The following is a 15,334-nucleotide window of genomic DNA, read 5'->3' on the forward strand; positions in this document are numbered from 1 at the left end:
AAATAGAAACAGGAATCATCTCCCTCTCTGTGCCCTGAACATACTTTCAAGCCCTGCCAGGCTTTCTTCAGGGCATCAAATAATGAAAAAGTGCAGGGTGAAGAAAAGTCCTGTTGTGCTCATGCTGACAAATATCCAAGCAAGTATCTACATGCAAGAGGTTTTCTGCAACCCACCTCACATGGCTGATGACCGCAGGTTAGCAATGGTCGCTTTTTGTTGCCTACAAACTAAAATTATCTGCAATTACAATCAATCTGTGTTTTCTGTTTCCAAAGAAGCATTGTACAACCACAAACCTGCAATATTTAAATGTATCATTTTACACTAAAATCTTTACATTTGCTTTGAAACTGCACTTTTGTATTTGTGATTAAGTGCATTCTCTTGTATGTTTTCGTACAGTGGTGGTTACAAACACTCCCATCCTTACATTATGGTTGTTTGTTTTACATAATTTCACAATAAACGCACCAAATTATTGCTAATAGGAACTGCGTGCACTTTGGCCACAATATCCACGTAATAACATTGTGATGGCATTGGTTTACAGTTTGTCCTGTGGTTTGCAGGTGTTGCTTTAACTGCTGATGTGAAAAAACCCCACAGAAACCTAAATCCTAGGTTATTAAGTGGGGTTATTAAGCACACTTTTTATATGAAATGGTATCTGGGTCACCACTTCACTGTACTAAAACACAACCCCATAAATAAATGTGACCACCAGGGGGCGAATTTCCCTTTTTATACCACCAACATTTGGGTACTTCAAATATTAAAGCACAGTCAGATAATATTGTTGCAAGCCTTAAAAAAAGATAGAAAGTCTTTTCTTTCCTCCAAAACGTTCACAGCTGTCCTGTTTCCAGCGTCAGCCCATTTCAGGGAATGAAAACAAAGGAAAAGAATTATTTTAAGTCTTTCTATGCAGCCATTTAATTTCTTACAGCTTGCAAGTGGTGCACTTTAAAGCGGTTGCTGGAACATCTAAAGAGAAGATATCTAACTAAAGAAAATTTTATGCTGACACCAACCACGGACACATTGACTGAAAATCTGGTGAATTCTTCCAGAGTCATTTTAGTTTCACTTTCCAGGGTTTGTCTGCTCAATTCTAGTTTGCTGTGATTTTTACTTTTTAATAGTTTTACTTCCTTTTATGTGTTTCATTTGTCAGAGGATAATTTAAGTCCACAATGGGTTTTACAATACAAATACATGACTCGCAGTCACATACACATCCCAGTTTCCATAAACAGATATTTTTTCTCTGGCTAGTTGTGCTGAAGTATAAAACAAAACAAAAAAATCATCCATCATTTTTATAAGCACTTATTCAGAATTTCGGGCCCACTGGAGCCTATCGGTGCTGTCACAGGCACTAACTTTTTAAAAATCTCTTTGTGTATAACCTCTGAATCTCTGTAGTGGCTTTAACTCTGTGACATCAGCTGCGGCACCCACACAAGGTTACAAAAGTCAAGAGGTGCACCACTGGCCAAAATGAAACCAAAGCGTGGCTTGACCCAGCAAATGCATGTCACTTTTGGAGTGTTGCACCCTTCGCAAGGCCAAGAACGGTGGGTGTAATGGCACCATAACACTACATTAAAAGACAGAAATCAATGTTCTTCACCCTCATCATTTTTAGTAAGGAAATCATCAGTTTAGAACAAGTGATGTTAACCAAGAATAAATGACACATGAAGGGTGTTGTAAAGTTGTCTCTGCGCTACAAAGTAACAACTTATTCAACCAAATGGAAGCACTTTCTGTGTGTAGTTTGTATGTTCTCCCTGTGTTTGCGTAGGTTCTCTCCGGGTACTCCGGCTTCCTCCCACAGTCCAAAGACATGCAGTTAGTGGGGTTAAGTTAATTGGTCATTCTAAATTGCCTATAGGTGTGAATGTGAGTGCAAATGGTTGTTTGTCTCTATGTGTTAGTCCTGCGACAGACTGGCGACCTGTCCAGGATGTACCCTGTGGTAGCTGGGATTTGCCTCCCGCAACCCTGAAAAGGATCACCAGGAGAAAATGGATAGATGGATAGAAACACAACACAAACTGCAGTACAGTGGTCCCTCACTGTAATGCAGTTCACCTTTCGTGGCCTCGCTGTTTCGCTAATTTCTTTGCTTTTTTTTTTCCCCATAATGTATTGTGATCTGCGTCCTGATTGACTGACAATGGTCTACAGCCGATCTCATGCCGTATCTCCTGTGCATTACAGAATGCGTTCAGCTTGTCAAATTTACATAAATCTTTGATCGCTAGCAGTGTGACTCTGAAGTCCTGTACTGTATGTCTGTAAGTTTTCTCCCCAACAAACGCAACAATGTCAATGAAACATTTTGCATTTTTTCAGTTAATTCCCCCATATTCTGGTTTTTAAGATTCATTTCAGTTAACTAACTATGTACTTTAATTATTGAACTACACAGTTGTATGATTAACTTAAGCACGCACACACTGCAATTTGAAACACACATGGTGAAAGCTAAAAATGGAATAGTTCTGTACAAGCTAACCATGCCTAAACACAGTACATACCTACACACACAGCATGCAGAAGTGCCAAGAACAGAAACAGGTCTTTGCTTGCCCCTCACTACCTCTGTCTCTTTCCCAAGCAGCTGCATGCAGAGGTCTGAACCTGCCTGCTGAGAAGCAGCATGGTTCTAAAGATCCTAGTTTTAACTAGTTTGCTTCACCGGGAAGAAAAAAACAAAACATAAAATCATGTGTTGATCTTGCCCTCCTCTTGCACTGTGACTCACATCCCCTCTTACGGTCTAACCTGCACATCACAAGAGGAAAGGGATAGAAAGGAAAAGCAAATGCATCCCATGTCAGTAACCCTTTACAAAATTCGATCCATTTACCAGCACACAATTTCATTCTGTTTGCATGACCTTCGATGTCCTGTTCCCCACTGTGTTAAGCAAGCTTTAGAGTCAGTGGAAAGCAATCCTGCCAAGGCAATCACAACGCTAAAGACACATTCGGTTAACCTATCAGTTAGCTAGATGCATGATTCACATCCACTAATTAAAAATCATATTAAAAATTAAATTAAAAAAAGATGCATCTCTGATAATAATGAGTATCTTTTTTCTGCAGCCCTTCCATTACTTTGAAAAATTGTCTTCTACATTGATAATATCTGTTTACCTCTCTTTCCACTGATGCCTCACATAGGGGTGCACCCAGGAATCAGCCAGTATCAATACTGCAAAAGTTCACCACTAAAATGACATTTACAGATGCCAGTGATTAATAACTTTGCACTGGTGTATAAATGTTAAAAGAACGTGTGCAGAGCTGAAAGGTTTCAAAAACATTTATACCTCTGTAGATTTTGTAAACACAGGAAACATAACACAAAAAAAACCCATCAGAATCGACACTCAGCCATATTCTAAACACTGATATTACCCATGAATTTCACAATCGGTGCATGTCTGGTCTTTAGACAGAAATGCTTAATGCAGTAATAATCTACTTCCTGTTTGATCTGAACCCCTCACTGCAGAAAATTTAAGACCAATTAAAAAAGTTTACAGGGGCAAATTAAAAATCCTACTATCATACATTTCTTTTTTGATCTAGAACAGAGTGCAAGCCTTCCTGCACCTTTTTATTTTTTAGGTTTAACTATTCTGGGCAACACATTTAGACAAAGACAGTTTTACTAGTCAAACTGGAAAATAATAAGCTAGCAATGACAGAAACATGAGGCAAAGTAATACATGACATGACAGTGTTTCATAAGCAATGTTTAAAACTATGGAAGTCTGCTCTGATCGAATATGTGGACAAAAAACAAGAGACTCAAACCAGCAGAAAAACAGAAACAAAATCAGACGGCTTTAAATGGACATAAACGATACACTTCCCGCCAACCACAAAGACGACACACACCCAGGTAAGACTTCTCTCTCACACGTGGTGAAGCTCTGCACCAACAGTATGCCAGTCTTACCCAGAGGCAAACATGGCTTCCAAAGGTGTGGAGAAACAATGCAACTATTCTGATATTCCATTAATCATTGAAGTATATTTTTAAACCAAACTACCAAACATTCCTGGACTGATCACTCATGTTAAGATTTGACATGTTGACAATGAGCAGTCACTCAAAGTTTATCTCGTGTGTCTGACAGTGTAAAGTCAGAAAAACCCTCAGCATACTGCACACATTTGCTAAAAATATTTTAAAGACTGTGTTGAAGGTTTAAAGGCATTTCTGTGCCCAAGAAGCTCAAAAAACCTTTATGACATTACATTAGAACATTGCTTCCATCTGTGGAGGTCATTATTATAATAAACACACATTTAATAAACTAAGTTACATCTTGTAAAGGGTCAAGTGTAAACTCATCTCCTCAATCTATTAGTAAACAGTTAATTTGGTAATGTTTACTAATAGATTTCCATCAAATACAAGCTACATGTCATCGTTTTTCTTAAAAATGAGCTTTAAAAATATACTGGTTTTTTATGCACAAAGTGTGTAAAATTTAAAAAGAACATAAATATAGCAGCTGGACAGCAATTTATTTTATCTTCATTGATTAATTAGTCAGATCATAATCGATTTTTAGCTTTGGCTAATATGTACAGTGGTTGCTCCAGTAAGTGCATTTTCACTGTGGGATTTATTCTGCTGAAAAAATGTTTGTCACAGACAGAGTCAAAAATAACAATGAATTTTTTTGTGCTTGATTTCAGGCCAATGCCCACACAAGATATTCAAAAAAACAAATAAAAAAAAGCTTCAAAATGCACACATGCACACTTCAACAATCAAGAATTTCCCCTACTGAGCAAATTTATTATACTTTAGGAAATCCATTTGCTGTCAACGTAATAAGTGACAAAAACATTTGATCTTACCGTGCACAGCAAAAACATTACAGGGCTGGTTCCCATGGCGTGATGATTCCTTCTTCGAGCCCTTGATGAAGGCCGGCAAACTGGGTCTCCTCTGGTCCCCTACAAGCTTCCCCGGCTGCTGCCCCATAAGGGCAGGGTGCCAGGCCGCAGCCGGGACTCTCCAAGCTGGACTCAGTTGCCCACCAGGAAAAGAGGAGATTGGGAAAAGAAAAGAATCCGTTCCCCTGGCTCGAGCACTCCCCTCCCAGAATTTAGGTGATGGAGGTCACCAACACAAATCAGTGATGCTCCAGTAGGTCTCTGTTTATCATGCATTAATGGAGTGTGAGTGCTTTACAGGACATTTCACAACGATCTAGAGACAAATAAAACAAGATTCAGTGATGAGTTCATTTAACACAAAGAAATATGACCCTAAAGTCAAAATAAAACAAGAACTAATTTGACTGGTAGTTTATGTGCCAAATAACAAACCACAAGCTAATCTTAACTGCTCATTTAGTTTTATTGTGTTCCACTTTAATTGTGATGTCAGGTGTTTCCTTTTCTATACAAATTAGTTTTCCCCTGTTGCCTATAACCTAAACGTCAGCTAAATTTTCTAATTTTAATGCCCGTCTATTCAATTCAGTTTTTATCTATATAGCGCCAAACACAATATCAGTTGCCTCAAGGCTCTTTAAATAAAAAAGATAGCTATTAAAACCCCTAATCTAGGTTAAGATACACTCATATTTATTCCTGCTATCTACCATTTACATTTTATTCCGCACAGTTGGTGTGGAGCACCCACAATTTAGTTGTACAATGACAATAAAGGGCTATTCTATTTTATTCTATTATAGATATGCAAAAAAAAACTGCCAAGTGTTAGATTTAAAAACTAGTCACGGAGAGAAAAAGCAAGAAAAGTAGCAAGTATTGATAGCCATAACAATACTGCCCTTATTTTATTGGAACACCAAAGTTTAAAAAAAAAATAATGAAAAAAAAGATCATTTAATCATCAGTAACAGGCACTGAAGTAAATGTGCCAGATAAAGCAAACTTTTGCTCTAGTTACGAACGCCGTGGGGAGTAAAAACAAGTGTTTACAGAAACTTACACGGTCACAGAAACATATATATGATTTGTTAGCTGGCGACCTTAAGCTAATGTTGGAGATAGCCATGAAAGCTAACCAACTGCTGGTGGTATGCAGCGCCAGACCCTTAAATGCACACCAAGCAGGCAACAGTTGGCTGTCGCTGGCTCGCTGGTAGGGAAACCGCCGACAAGTGCACTTAAACGTCTCACAAAAACATGATTTGACCGCCACCCTTTCAACACTTTGCAGCTGGTCTTTCCAAAGCCACAGTTGGTTTCAAACTTCCGTGTCCACTTTTCTCGTCTTGCGGAGTTTCTTCCCCTGCGGTACCCGGACTAAAAGGCACTTCAATCAAGGCAAATCGAGGCAACTCAGCCGGGCAGAGAGCGACGACTCTTTTTACAAGTCCTTTCCTCTGTTCACAGTCGCCGAGCTCTTCGTTACCAAACCCCTGGCTCTCGTACTTATTCATAGCTTTCACGTGAAAATCGCAGCAGTAAACTTTGGCCGAGTAGTAGTTCTGTAGCTGGGGCCGCCATACTTCCATACGCAAGGTGGTTTACTGGGTGGGTGGGGCGACGTACGACGTCACGTGCGTGCGTGGACTAGCACAGGAGGACTAGAGCAAAGGTTTGTTGTGCTGGGAGAGCAACAACACTGCAGCCACGCTGAGGCAGAGAGAGTACGCTCACACAGGGGAGAAAAGCTGAAGGTACACAGGTTAAAGGTTCATCCACCCACACATATAATGGTGGATTTGATCAAAGCCATAAAGAACTCACTGCTCAAGAATATGATCTAGCCCAGGCCTAATTGTCTTCAGGATATATGTATGGATATATGATTTTTGGCATATCAAACTATGAAAACACTCGATTCTGTGCTTACAGATAAATTACACAAATTTGGTTACTTTACTCAGTTTTAAAGCATCTAACTCAACATTTATCCCACTTTGAGATACTTATTAGAATCAGGGGTGGCATGTTATCAGGATCTCTGTAGGGAGTGAACCTATGATTGTATATAAATATATATTTTACACGATCTAAAGGAATTTACCTAATTTAAATCTCTAACATATATATTGTTGTGTTCTGGTGTGTTGTAATTATCCACTTTAAGGGAACTTAAAGACACTAAAAGCAGAGAAAAGAAAACTTTCTTCACAGGGTTAGCAGGGATTCTTGCAACCGCAAGAAAGATATTATACAAATCTAACCTACATGAGAGGTGTCAAGGGAAAGCATTTATTGTCCAGGAGGAAAATTAGAATAAAACTACAGTGGGAGTGAACATATCTGATGAGGAATGGTCACAAACCTGGAAAATACAGCAGTCAACAACATCATCACGTGCCTGGAGACTGCACTGCTGGAAAATGTAATTAGATTTTTTATAACACCCAAAATTAAGAACAAACATACCTCATTACCACAAACTAGAAACAAAGAGATCCAACATGTTTGTTTTTTTTTGTTATCCTACTTGTTGTATTTATCTTTTTGTTGTTGTTGTTTTGTTGTATAGTGTTTAAAGAAAAACAATAAAAAGAAAGTTAAAAAAAAACAAAAAAAAAACTACAGTTTACAGTACCAGTGAAGTGGCAAATACCAAAGCCATACTCATACTGTGAATCATGGTGGTGGAAACATTATGGTTTGGGTTTGCTTTAGCTTTTCCACTGTCTCAGTGACTGGGCACTTTGGGCAGTTACTGAGTCAACTATGACTTCTGAATTTTATCATAGAGTTCCAGCTGCTCAAACATTTTTACAAGCTAGTCACCCCCTAGCACATTAGCAAATCCACCAAAGGATGTGTAAAACAGAAGAAAAGGAGGTTATGGAGCAATCTATTCAAGAAAAGTCCCATTTCACCATTATTGAGCCGTTTAAAGTGGATGGATTATGCAAGAATACCCTCAAACCTAAAATAATAACTAAAAACTACCAATTTCCAGACACCATTAAAACCACTAAAATGGTGATTATACGTAACCTTTACTGCTGACGTGAGAAGTTTTGTTCTAATCAGCTTAACCAATATATCAGATTAATGTCTAATAAATGAACATTAACATGACTGAAAGAGCTCCACAACTCTGAAACTTTCCTATTGCCAACATGTGTTTGGCACACCACAAACAGAACAACCAGCTGATCCAACAAAAGTTTTAAAGAGTGTAAATAAATAATGTGTAACTTGTTGCAACGATACAAAAATATCATTTTAAACAGCACCGTCACATAATCTTAGTAAAGGGTCATTAGTAACTACACGGAAAATTTCAAGAAATCTTTTTCATGTATCTGAAAGAAGACAAAAAAGTATTGGCTACTATGTTAGATTTTTAAAATTGCCCGATATTGATATTTAAATTAAAAAAAAAAAAAAAATCCTGTAAGAACTAGAGCCCAAACAATAAAGATTCCCAGATACGTTTTTTCCTTGTTCACAGACAGACCACACTGAGATGCAGTGAAAATTTATAGAAATCACAAAATTTATTGTATACAGTATATATCTCACATGAAAAAAAAAAATATTGACTATTATTTTGTAAAACTTTAGAATAGCTGGAATGCTGCACACATTGAACGAGTTACACTTCACTTGCGTTTGCTATTAAAAACAACCCAACAATAATACTGGTTTCCTTTAATAAAACACGTTGGACTTTGACAATTTAATTATATCTCTAAGAAAATAAAGCTAATTCAGCTTTCAGATCAGTGGTCGGGTCCACAGCTGGCCTGATGTGATTTTGACTTGTGACAAGGCTTTGGGCTCTTTAACCCTCCTGTTCCAAGAGCTTCTGTTGTGTCAACATTACAATCTCCTCCATCACCTCTGGTTTTAAGATGTCCTTCACCTACAGAGACAACATAAATCAAAAGCATAACCACATACACCCATGGATGTACATGTTTTCAGTCTGTGTTTATGGTAACAGAAAGTGTTTTTATCGAGTTGCAGCTTGAGCGCGAGTGCACAGTAACACTTTATATGGGTTGGCTCGATTGTAAATATAATACAGAAGAAAAATGTGCCACATAGTGGATATGCTGATATCATTGCAAGAGTAGTGTTTGCGAGACGCATGGGCGATTAAGTCATTTGTTCCCCACCCCAAAGAGCAATGAAATCAACCGTGACTGTTCCACACTGCAAAAACAGCCGAGTCAAAGTTGAGAACTGCACAGTATTTTTTCCACTAGTGGTGCCCAGGAGCTGGAGAATTACAGTATGACCACTAGGTGGCACAATATGACACAGAAAAGAGTTGGGGGTTTTCTGGTGTTGCAATAGTTTTGTAATCATATTGTTTACAAACATGAAACAACAGGTGTCATTATAACAAAAAATGACTGTAAATTGTAGTAATGTCAATAATTTAGTTTCAAAGGCTGGTTTTTACTGGAATGATTCTTACCTGGTGCTGAAGTGATGATTCGTAGCAGTAGAGAACACTGGTGTCGTACAGGAGGACTTTGTGCGCAGCCAAAGCCAGCAGGCAGTTTCTCAACCGTGAAATGACCTCTCGATCCGACAGGCTGACAGGCTGAGGAACCAGAGATGAGAGATGCACAAACAAATAAGCTCTGTGTGTACGGTGTAAACCACAAGCATCCGGAGCATCATTACATACTCTTGCAAGTCTTCAACTTGCAAACATTTTTTTAAACGTCTTTCTAATGCTCCTTCAGACTGAAGCTGCCTTCAGCCCGTGTTGCTGAAGGTGCTTTTTTACCAAGCCGAGTGTGGCACACGAAGGTGATTGACTCAAACAGTCAAGGATGCCCCAACTTGATGGAATAGTTGGTTGCTCTGGCCTTGCCTTTAGGTTGAATGATGAAAGTTTGTGCATTTGGTTGAAGCTAAGCACACAAAACACTACTTGTGTGAGCAGTAAAAATCATTAATGGATGGCAGCGTTCCCGTTCCATTGACAGCCATGCATGCCCGAGCCTCTTTCCAAGTTTTAGTTCATCAGTCCATAAAAATTTGTTCCAGAACTCTCACTGATTTTGCAAACTACAACCAGGCCTTTCCATTTAGAAAAAAATAAAACTGTTCCTTGTGCTCAATGCTTAGGTTCTCTACATGTTTTCTCTACTTAGTTTTTCAGTGCACACCTTTATTTTAAATTACATTTTTAAATTTACTACCTTTTGATATATAATATACAATATATTAACTATATTTTGATACATTGTTGCTTTTCTGTCTCTTGTTACTTTCTTTATAAGCATGGCTGTGTGTTGAATCCTCCTACTGATAGACAAGAACAGCTCAATACTCTCAGTGAACTTTTAGCAGCCAAGCTGAAAACTACTATTGCGATTTGTGCGCAGAGAAAACGGACACATAGTTCTTTCAATCTTGATGTAAATGTACTTAAATCAATACTCAAACATTAAATTAGTATCCATTACTTTTCCAAACTTGGGAAAGCAGAAGGAAAAATGTGGGCAACCACCAGTGCTACCCCTCAGCTTCTGAGTAGACAAACCTTTCAGAGAACTTGACCTTTGACCTTGAGGTCAATTCCACTGAGATTTGAAGTCAACCAACATTTTTAGTAAATGCACCGATTGTATCAATTTGAAATTCCTACATTTCCTAAAACAACAAGAAATTGTTTTCCAAATTCATATGCCCATTGATCAGTAATAAAAATATGGAATACAGTTTTTTGTGGTGTCCTACCTCAAGGCTGGTGTAGAAACCCCCAGCTTCCTCCTCTTGTTGGCCCGGTGTGGGATACAACCACACAAAGCCATTATTCCCCAGGATAATGGATGCGCCACACGGCAGGTTGTGGAAATGCGTTTTCTGCCTCTTGATCAGAGAAGGGGAAAGCTGGACCAGTACTCCTTGACCCAACTGATAGTCAGAGGAAGTAGAGACAGGGTGTTAGTTTAAATGAAAATAAAAATAACGATCGTTACTCTTATTATTGAACTAACACAGTTACTCCAGTTTTAGCTTGACTTCACTGGCATCCTGTCAGTTTTAGGGTTAATTTGAATATTTTATTGATTGTTTTTAGGATACTAAATAGGTTGGCCTCCCCCCCCCCCATATTTGTCTGGTCTTATTAATGTCCACACTTCTTTCGGAGCTCTGAGGTCTGCTAATCAAAAAAAATAAAATAAAAAATAGGGGTCATTGAGCTTTTCAGTTGTTGCCCTGAGTCTCTTGAATGTGTTTCTATTTCATAATAGATCTGCCATAATAGATCTTTTTACTTTTCTTTGCTCAGTTTCTACTTTCCGGCCTTTAAAAAAACCCTGACATCTTACTTGTGAAGTACTTTGATCAACTCTGGTCATTTGTAATGTGCTATATAAATAAACTTGCCCTTTACCTTTTCACATATCTTTGTGTACACTGGAATAACTTACTTTTCCATACTTTAAACTACGGGTGTGAAGTGAAAGAGCTCCATCCGAGAAGACAGACTGCACCTCTGCCTGAAACCACAAGAAAGGTTCAACACAGATTATGTAACCGGGAATAAAATCACTGGAAAGCCAGTGAGAAATTATAATAGAGAAGTCTGACTTACACTGATGAGATCTCCCTCCTGAAGATATTCTCTCATGGTCAGCTCATCTTCTGCTGATCTTCTCCTCTAAGTAAGTAAGACAGAAAGAAAGAAAGACAGAAAGAAAGACAGAAAGACAGAAAGAAAGAAAGACAGAAAGACAGAAAGAAAGAAAGACAGAAAGACAGAAAGAAAGAAAGAAAGACAGAAAGACAGAAAGAAAGAAAGAAAGACAGAAAGACAGAAAGAAAGAAAGAAAGAAAGAAAGAAAGAAAGAAAGAAAGATGATCAAATATTAATTTTAATACGTCAGCCAAAGCTGTCTTCTCCCAGTGAATCACACTTTCTACCATCTCACCAACTCTCCTCCTGGCAGGTTTACAGAAGACAACAAGAGGACAGAGTCCAGTCGGGAGTTTGTCTCCACCTTCCATCTTTTCTGCTGCACCTATACATTTTAAAGAAGAAGAAGAAAATTTAAAAAAAACCCCAAAATGAACCAAAATGAAAACAAGTTTCTGCAATCACTGTCTTTTCTTATAACTAAAGTGGTTGTATATGAGAACAAATACTAGGCATTACCTCTGTAATTCTGCCAACCACAACATCTCCAACCTCACCATTAAACCTGCAATCAAAGCACACTTTACAATGTAAGAATGAGTATATAGATGACAGGCCTATCTAAGTCTTTGACCGTTTAAGAGTTCAATCACTCACCTGGTCTTAAGTGGCCTGACACAGATGAGTTTGTCCACCCTCTGCACCTCTCCTGCGACTGAAGCTGTCAACTTGTCGTCATCAACGTAGGTGCCATGACCCCTGCGGACAGACGGTATCAAACATTAGTTCTGAAGAGAACAGCCAAAAAAGAAAAAGAAACAAGGGTAAAGTGCAGCATTCAGAGGTCACACAACACAATGCGGCAGTTTATCCGATTAGAGTCCTTATCCTTACTGTGTATCAGTGTAGAAGGTTGCAAATGAGACCGGCTGACTTTATGCTCACCTGCTAATTCAGTATGGCACTGGCTGTCATCTGGAGCTTTTATTTATTTACCTTTACAAGCCAGATACCTGAACCAGACCCGAACAGCAGCACACTCCTGTGTTTGGTTGATTTCCCATAATAACTCAAATAAAACCAACACCTACCTCATGAACCCAGTGTCTGAAGTAATAACATCCCCCGGTACGACCAGATCTTTTCGGTCAAAAGCAGACGCTGATAGCGACACGGTTTTTCTAATAGTCGGTAATCTCATATCTGCAGCCATGCTTCTTCCTTTGCTTCTTCTTCTCTTCACTTTTTTGGCGGTTTGCGGAACTGATAAGAGTTTTACCGCCACCTACTGACGCGTTAGTTGTATTTATTTACTTTTAAAAAGCACCTAGTCAAATAAAATGTAAATAAATAAATAAATAAAGTTTAAAATTTTTTTAATACATGTCTTATATCTGTGGCGTTAGTGATATATATATATATAAACAGTAAATGTTTATGGGGAGGAAAACTCACAAACACTGCTTCTTTTCCTTCTTTAGCCGCTGACAACATCTAGCTGCTTCCCTGCATCTCTCTAGCATCCTCCTCTGTCACAACAACTGCACATCCTCCTTTACTACATGAATGAATCTTCTCTGTGGTCTTCCTGTTTTCCTCCTGCCTGGCAGCTCCATCCTTTGTCCCGTATATCTGCTATCCTTCGCTCCAAACCATCTCAGCCTTGCCTCTCTTGACTTATTTTTCAAACCACTCAGCCTGAGCTATTTCTCTGATATACTCATTTCTAATCCTGGTGGACTCCCAGTGGTAATCTCATTATCTTCAGCTCTGCCACCTCCAGATCAGTCTCCCGTCTTTATGTTGACACTGTGATCTCCAAACCATACAACACAGCAGGTCATATATCCATCTTGTAAACCTACCCTTTCTCTGGCTCCACAAAGACCCAGTGCAACTCCTCCTGACCTTCTCTCTACTTGTCCATCAACACTCACTGAGTGCTTCAGCATAGTCCTGTTCCACAAACTTTATTTTATTTTATTATTATGGGAAGAATGATACACTAACATGATTAAAATTCCATGTTATTTCAATAATACTTTTATTCTGCTAAATAGCGCGCCATTTCATGGATGGATTTATGAGCTGGATATAAGAGATAAAACTGATGCACAGGCTCTAAATAATTAGGTTAAAAGCTTGTGTTGATATATGTTGATTTAAAAAGAACATAGCAAATCTAATGTGGATTATGGTTGCAGGATTCAGTGCAATGGTTGCAAATAATAATAATGAAAAGAAGAATTAAAAGTAGAAGAAAAAGAATGTATTACAATTAAAAGATGTCAGATAGACTGCAGTTAAGTCACACCCCCTATGAAATTGTTTTTCCCAGGCATTTCCATTTTTACCACCAGGTGGCAGCATCGAGCCAAGCTGCCGACACCGCCACCTGGATTCGCACAACGAGCGGTGACGTCAGATGTCAACAGGACGCAAACTTCCACTATTGCAGCCAATCAGCTTTTGGTCAGACAGACTCTTGGAAAGATGGCGACGGTGAGGCACAGAGGAGTGAAAACTGGACGCTTTGCTGTTACTAAACACCGCAGATCCACACTTCGCTAGAACCCACACGGCACCGGGTGTGGAAGTTAATCGGTCCGCTCTTGAGTCTGAACCCGCCGTTTGGGGCCGTATGGTGACGCTGCAGGTTTGCGCGCTGTTGTTTTCGGTTACACTTGGACTTCTCATTAGCTTTAAGTTGAAAAGCCAGCGCTAGCCCGGGCTAGCTGTGTAGCCTCACTCGGCTGTTTGGAAGCTGTATGGTACCCTTAACCGGTGTCAACACTGGCTTGTATATACCTTATAATTTTTTTTGTATTTCCGGAGCCGCTCATGAGTCACCTGGATTAAATATTGCACTTAAGGAGGAACAGGGGGCCACAAACTATTTGGCACTGCTGCGCCGAGGCGGAGTGAGTTTGCCGTCATGTATTTTCTAACCGGCTGGCCACGGAGGCTGCTTTGTCCGCTGAGGAGCGAAGAGGAGCCCTTCTACATCCAGCCCAGCTCCCAGCGCTTTTACTTCGCTCTGCTGTCAGAGACGCAGCTCAGCGTTTGGTTTAGTCGGGTGAGTTGAAACTCTGATCGGTCTTGAAATCAGCTGACAAAACCAAAACAAAAAAACGCTAGCTAAGATGTGATCTGGTGCCGTTTTCATTTCAAACGCATTGCAGCAGAGGGTGATAACCTGGCCGGCTGCCCTTCATGTTTTATTAAGTGCCGTAAATAAACACGGGGAGAAACTGTGGTGTCCCCATATGAGTCACTCAAACTACTACGTCTTCTTTCTTTTTTTAACCTTCATGTGTTGGCAGAGGGTTCCACGTACACAGATATCAGACGGCAGGTGAACTCGTTACACATCATTACACGTGGATGTGTCATTCATTACTTAAGTTAAAACAATAATTTGACAGCAAAACTCAACCACAGTGGATTGGTGTTCACCTGATACACGCTTTATAGCAGTTCAGTTTAAAGTTGCCCAAATGTTAGTAAATTGTATACTTTGGTAGGTGGACTGGTACTTATATAGTGCCTTTCTGCTCAGTTGAGCATTCAAAACACTTTCTTACTATAAGTGTTACACACATTCATACAGATGCCTACATAGCGGGGGTCAGTACCTTTGGAGGAGTCAGGGAGCAGTCCACTACCTTTAGATTGGTAGACCACCTACGCTACCACCTAAGCCAAGTACAGCTACCTCCACTCTACTCATCAGTTT

General features: G+C 39.3%; 3 protein-coding genes across 4 annotated transcripts in view; 1 reads left to right on the forward strand and 2 right to left on the reverse strand.

Moving 5' to 3' along the window:
* Window positions 1-6,598, reverse strand: part of abl1 (c-abl oncogene 1, non-receptor tyrosine kinase) — a 32,305-nt gene extending 25,707 nt beyond the window's left edge. Inside the window, exons 1-2 of the mRNA XM_013911405.1 lie at window positions 6,001-6,598; window positions 4,896-5,250 (exon numbers count right to left, since the gene is read on the reverse strand). Coding sequence (XP_013766859.1) covers window positions 4,896-5,022 — 127 coding nt within the window. The 5' untranslated portion in view covers window positions 5,023-5,250; window positions 6,001-6,598. The remainder of the gene's footprint in view (window positions 1-4,895; window positions 5,251-6,000) is intronic.
* Window positions 6,599-8,502: 1,904 nt separating this feature from the next.
* On the reverse strand, window positions 8,503-12,865 carry exosc2 (exosome component 2). The gene is made up of 9 exons (XM_005735172.1): window positions 12,690-12,865; window positions 12,256-12,357; window positions 12,118-12,163; window positions 11,894-11,983; window positions 11,557-11,622; window positions 11,393-11,461; window positions 10,695-10,871; window positions 9,418-9,546; window positions 8,503-8,856 (listed from the first exon to the last, which is right to left on the reverse strand). Exons 1-9 carry the CDS (start codon window positions 12,809-12,811, stop codon window positions 8,776-8,778), a joined length of 882 nt encoding a protein of 293 aa, XP_005735229.1. The 5' UTR covers window positions 12,812-12,865; the 3' UTR covers window positions 8,503-8,775.
* A 1,206-nt stretch (window positions 12,866-14,071) lies between these two features.
* The window catches only part of ric1 (RIC1 homolog, RAB6A GEF complex partner 1), a 44,865-nt gene continuing 43,602 nt past the window's right edge, over window positions 14,072-15,334 (forward strand). For both annotated transcript variants that reach the window (XM_005735175.1, XM_005735176.1), the window contains exon 1: window positions 14,072-14,674. In XM_005735175.1, the coding sequence (XP_005735232.1) occupies window positions 14,534-14,674 (141 nt within the window). In that variant the 5' untranslated portion in view covers window positions 14,072-14,533. The remainder of the gene's footprint in view (window positions 14,675-15,334) is intronic.

This window comes from Pundamilia nyererei, unplaced genomic scaffold, assembly GCF_000239375.1.
Source record: "Pundamilia nyererei isolate P.nyererei 1_Seehausen unplaced genomic scaffold, PunNye1.0 scaffold00063, whole genome shotgun sequence".
Classification (NCBI taxonomy): Eukaryota; Metazoa; Chordata; class Actinopteri; order Cichliformes; family Cichlidae; genus Pundamilia; species Pundamilia nyererei.

What these genes read in the sequence shown, in the direction of transcription:
- exosc2 (XM_005735172.1), bottom strand. Translation starts at nt 12,811, where the DNA reads ATGGCTGCAGATATGAGATTACCGACTATTAGAAAAACCGTGTCGCTA. An exon ending in TGGTTGGCAGAATTACAGAG is followed by an intron (nt 11,984 to 12,117) that starts GTAATGCCTAGT and finishes TAAAATGTATAG; the next exon opens with GTGCAGCAGAAAAGATGGAA. An exon ending in GTAGTTTAAAGTATGGAAAA is followed by an intron (nt 10,872 to 11,392) that starts GTAAGTTATTCC and finishes TCTGACTATCAG; the next exon opens with TTGGGTCAAGGAGTACTGGT.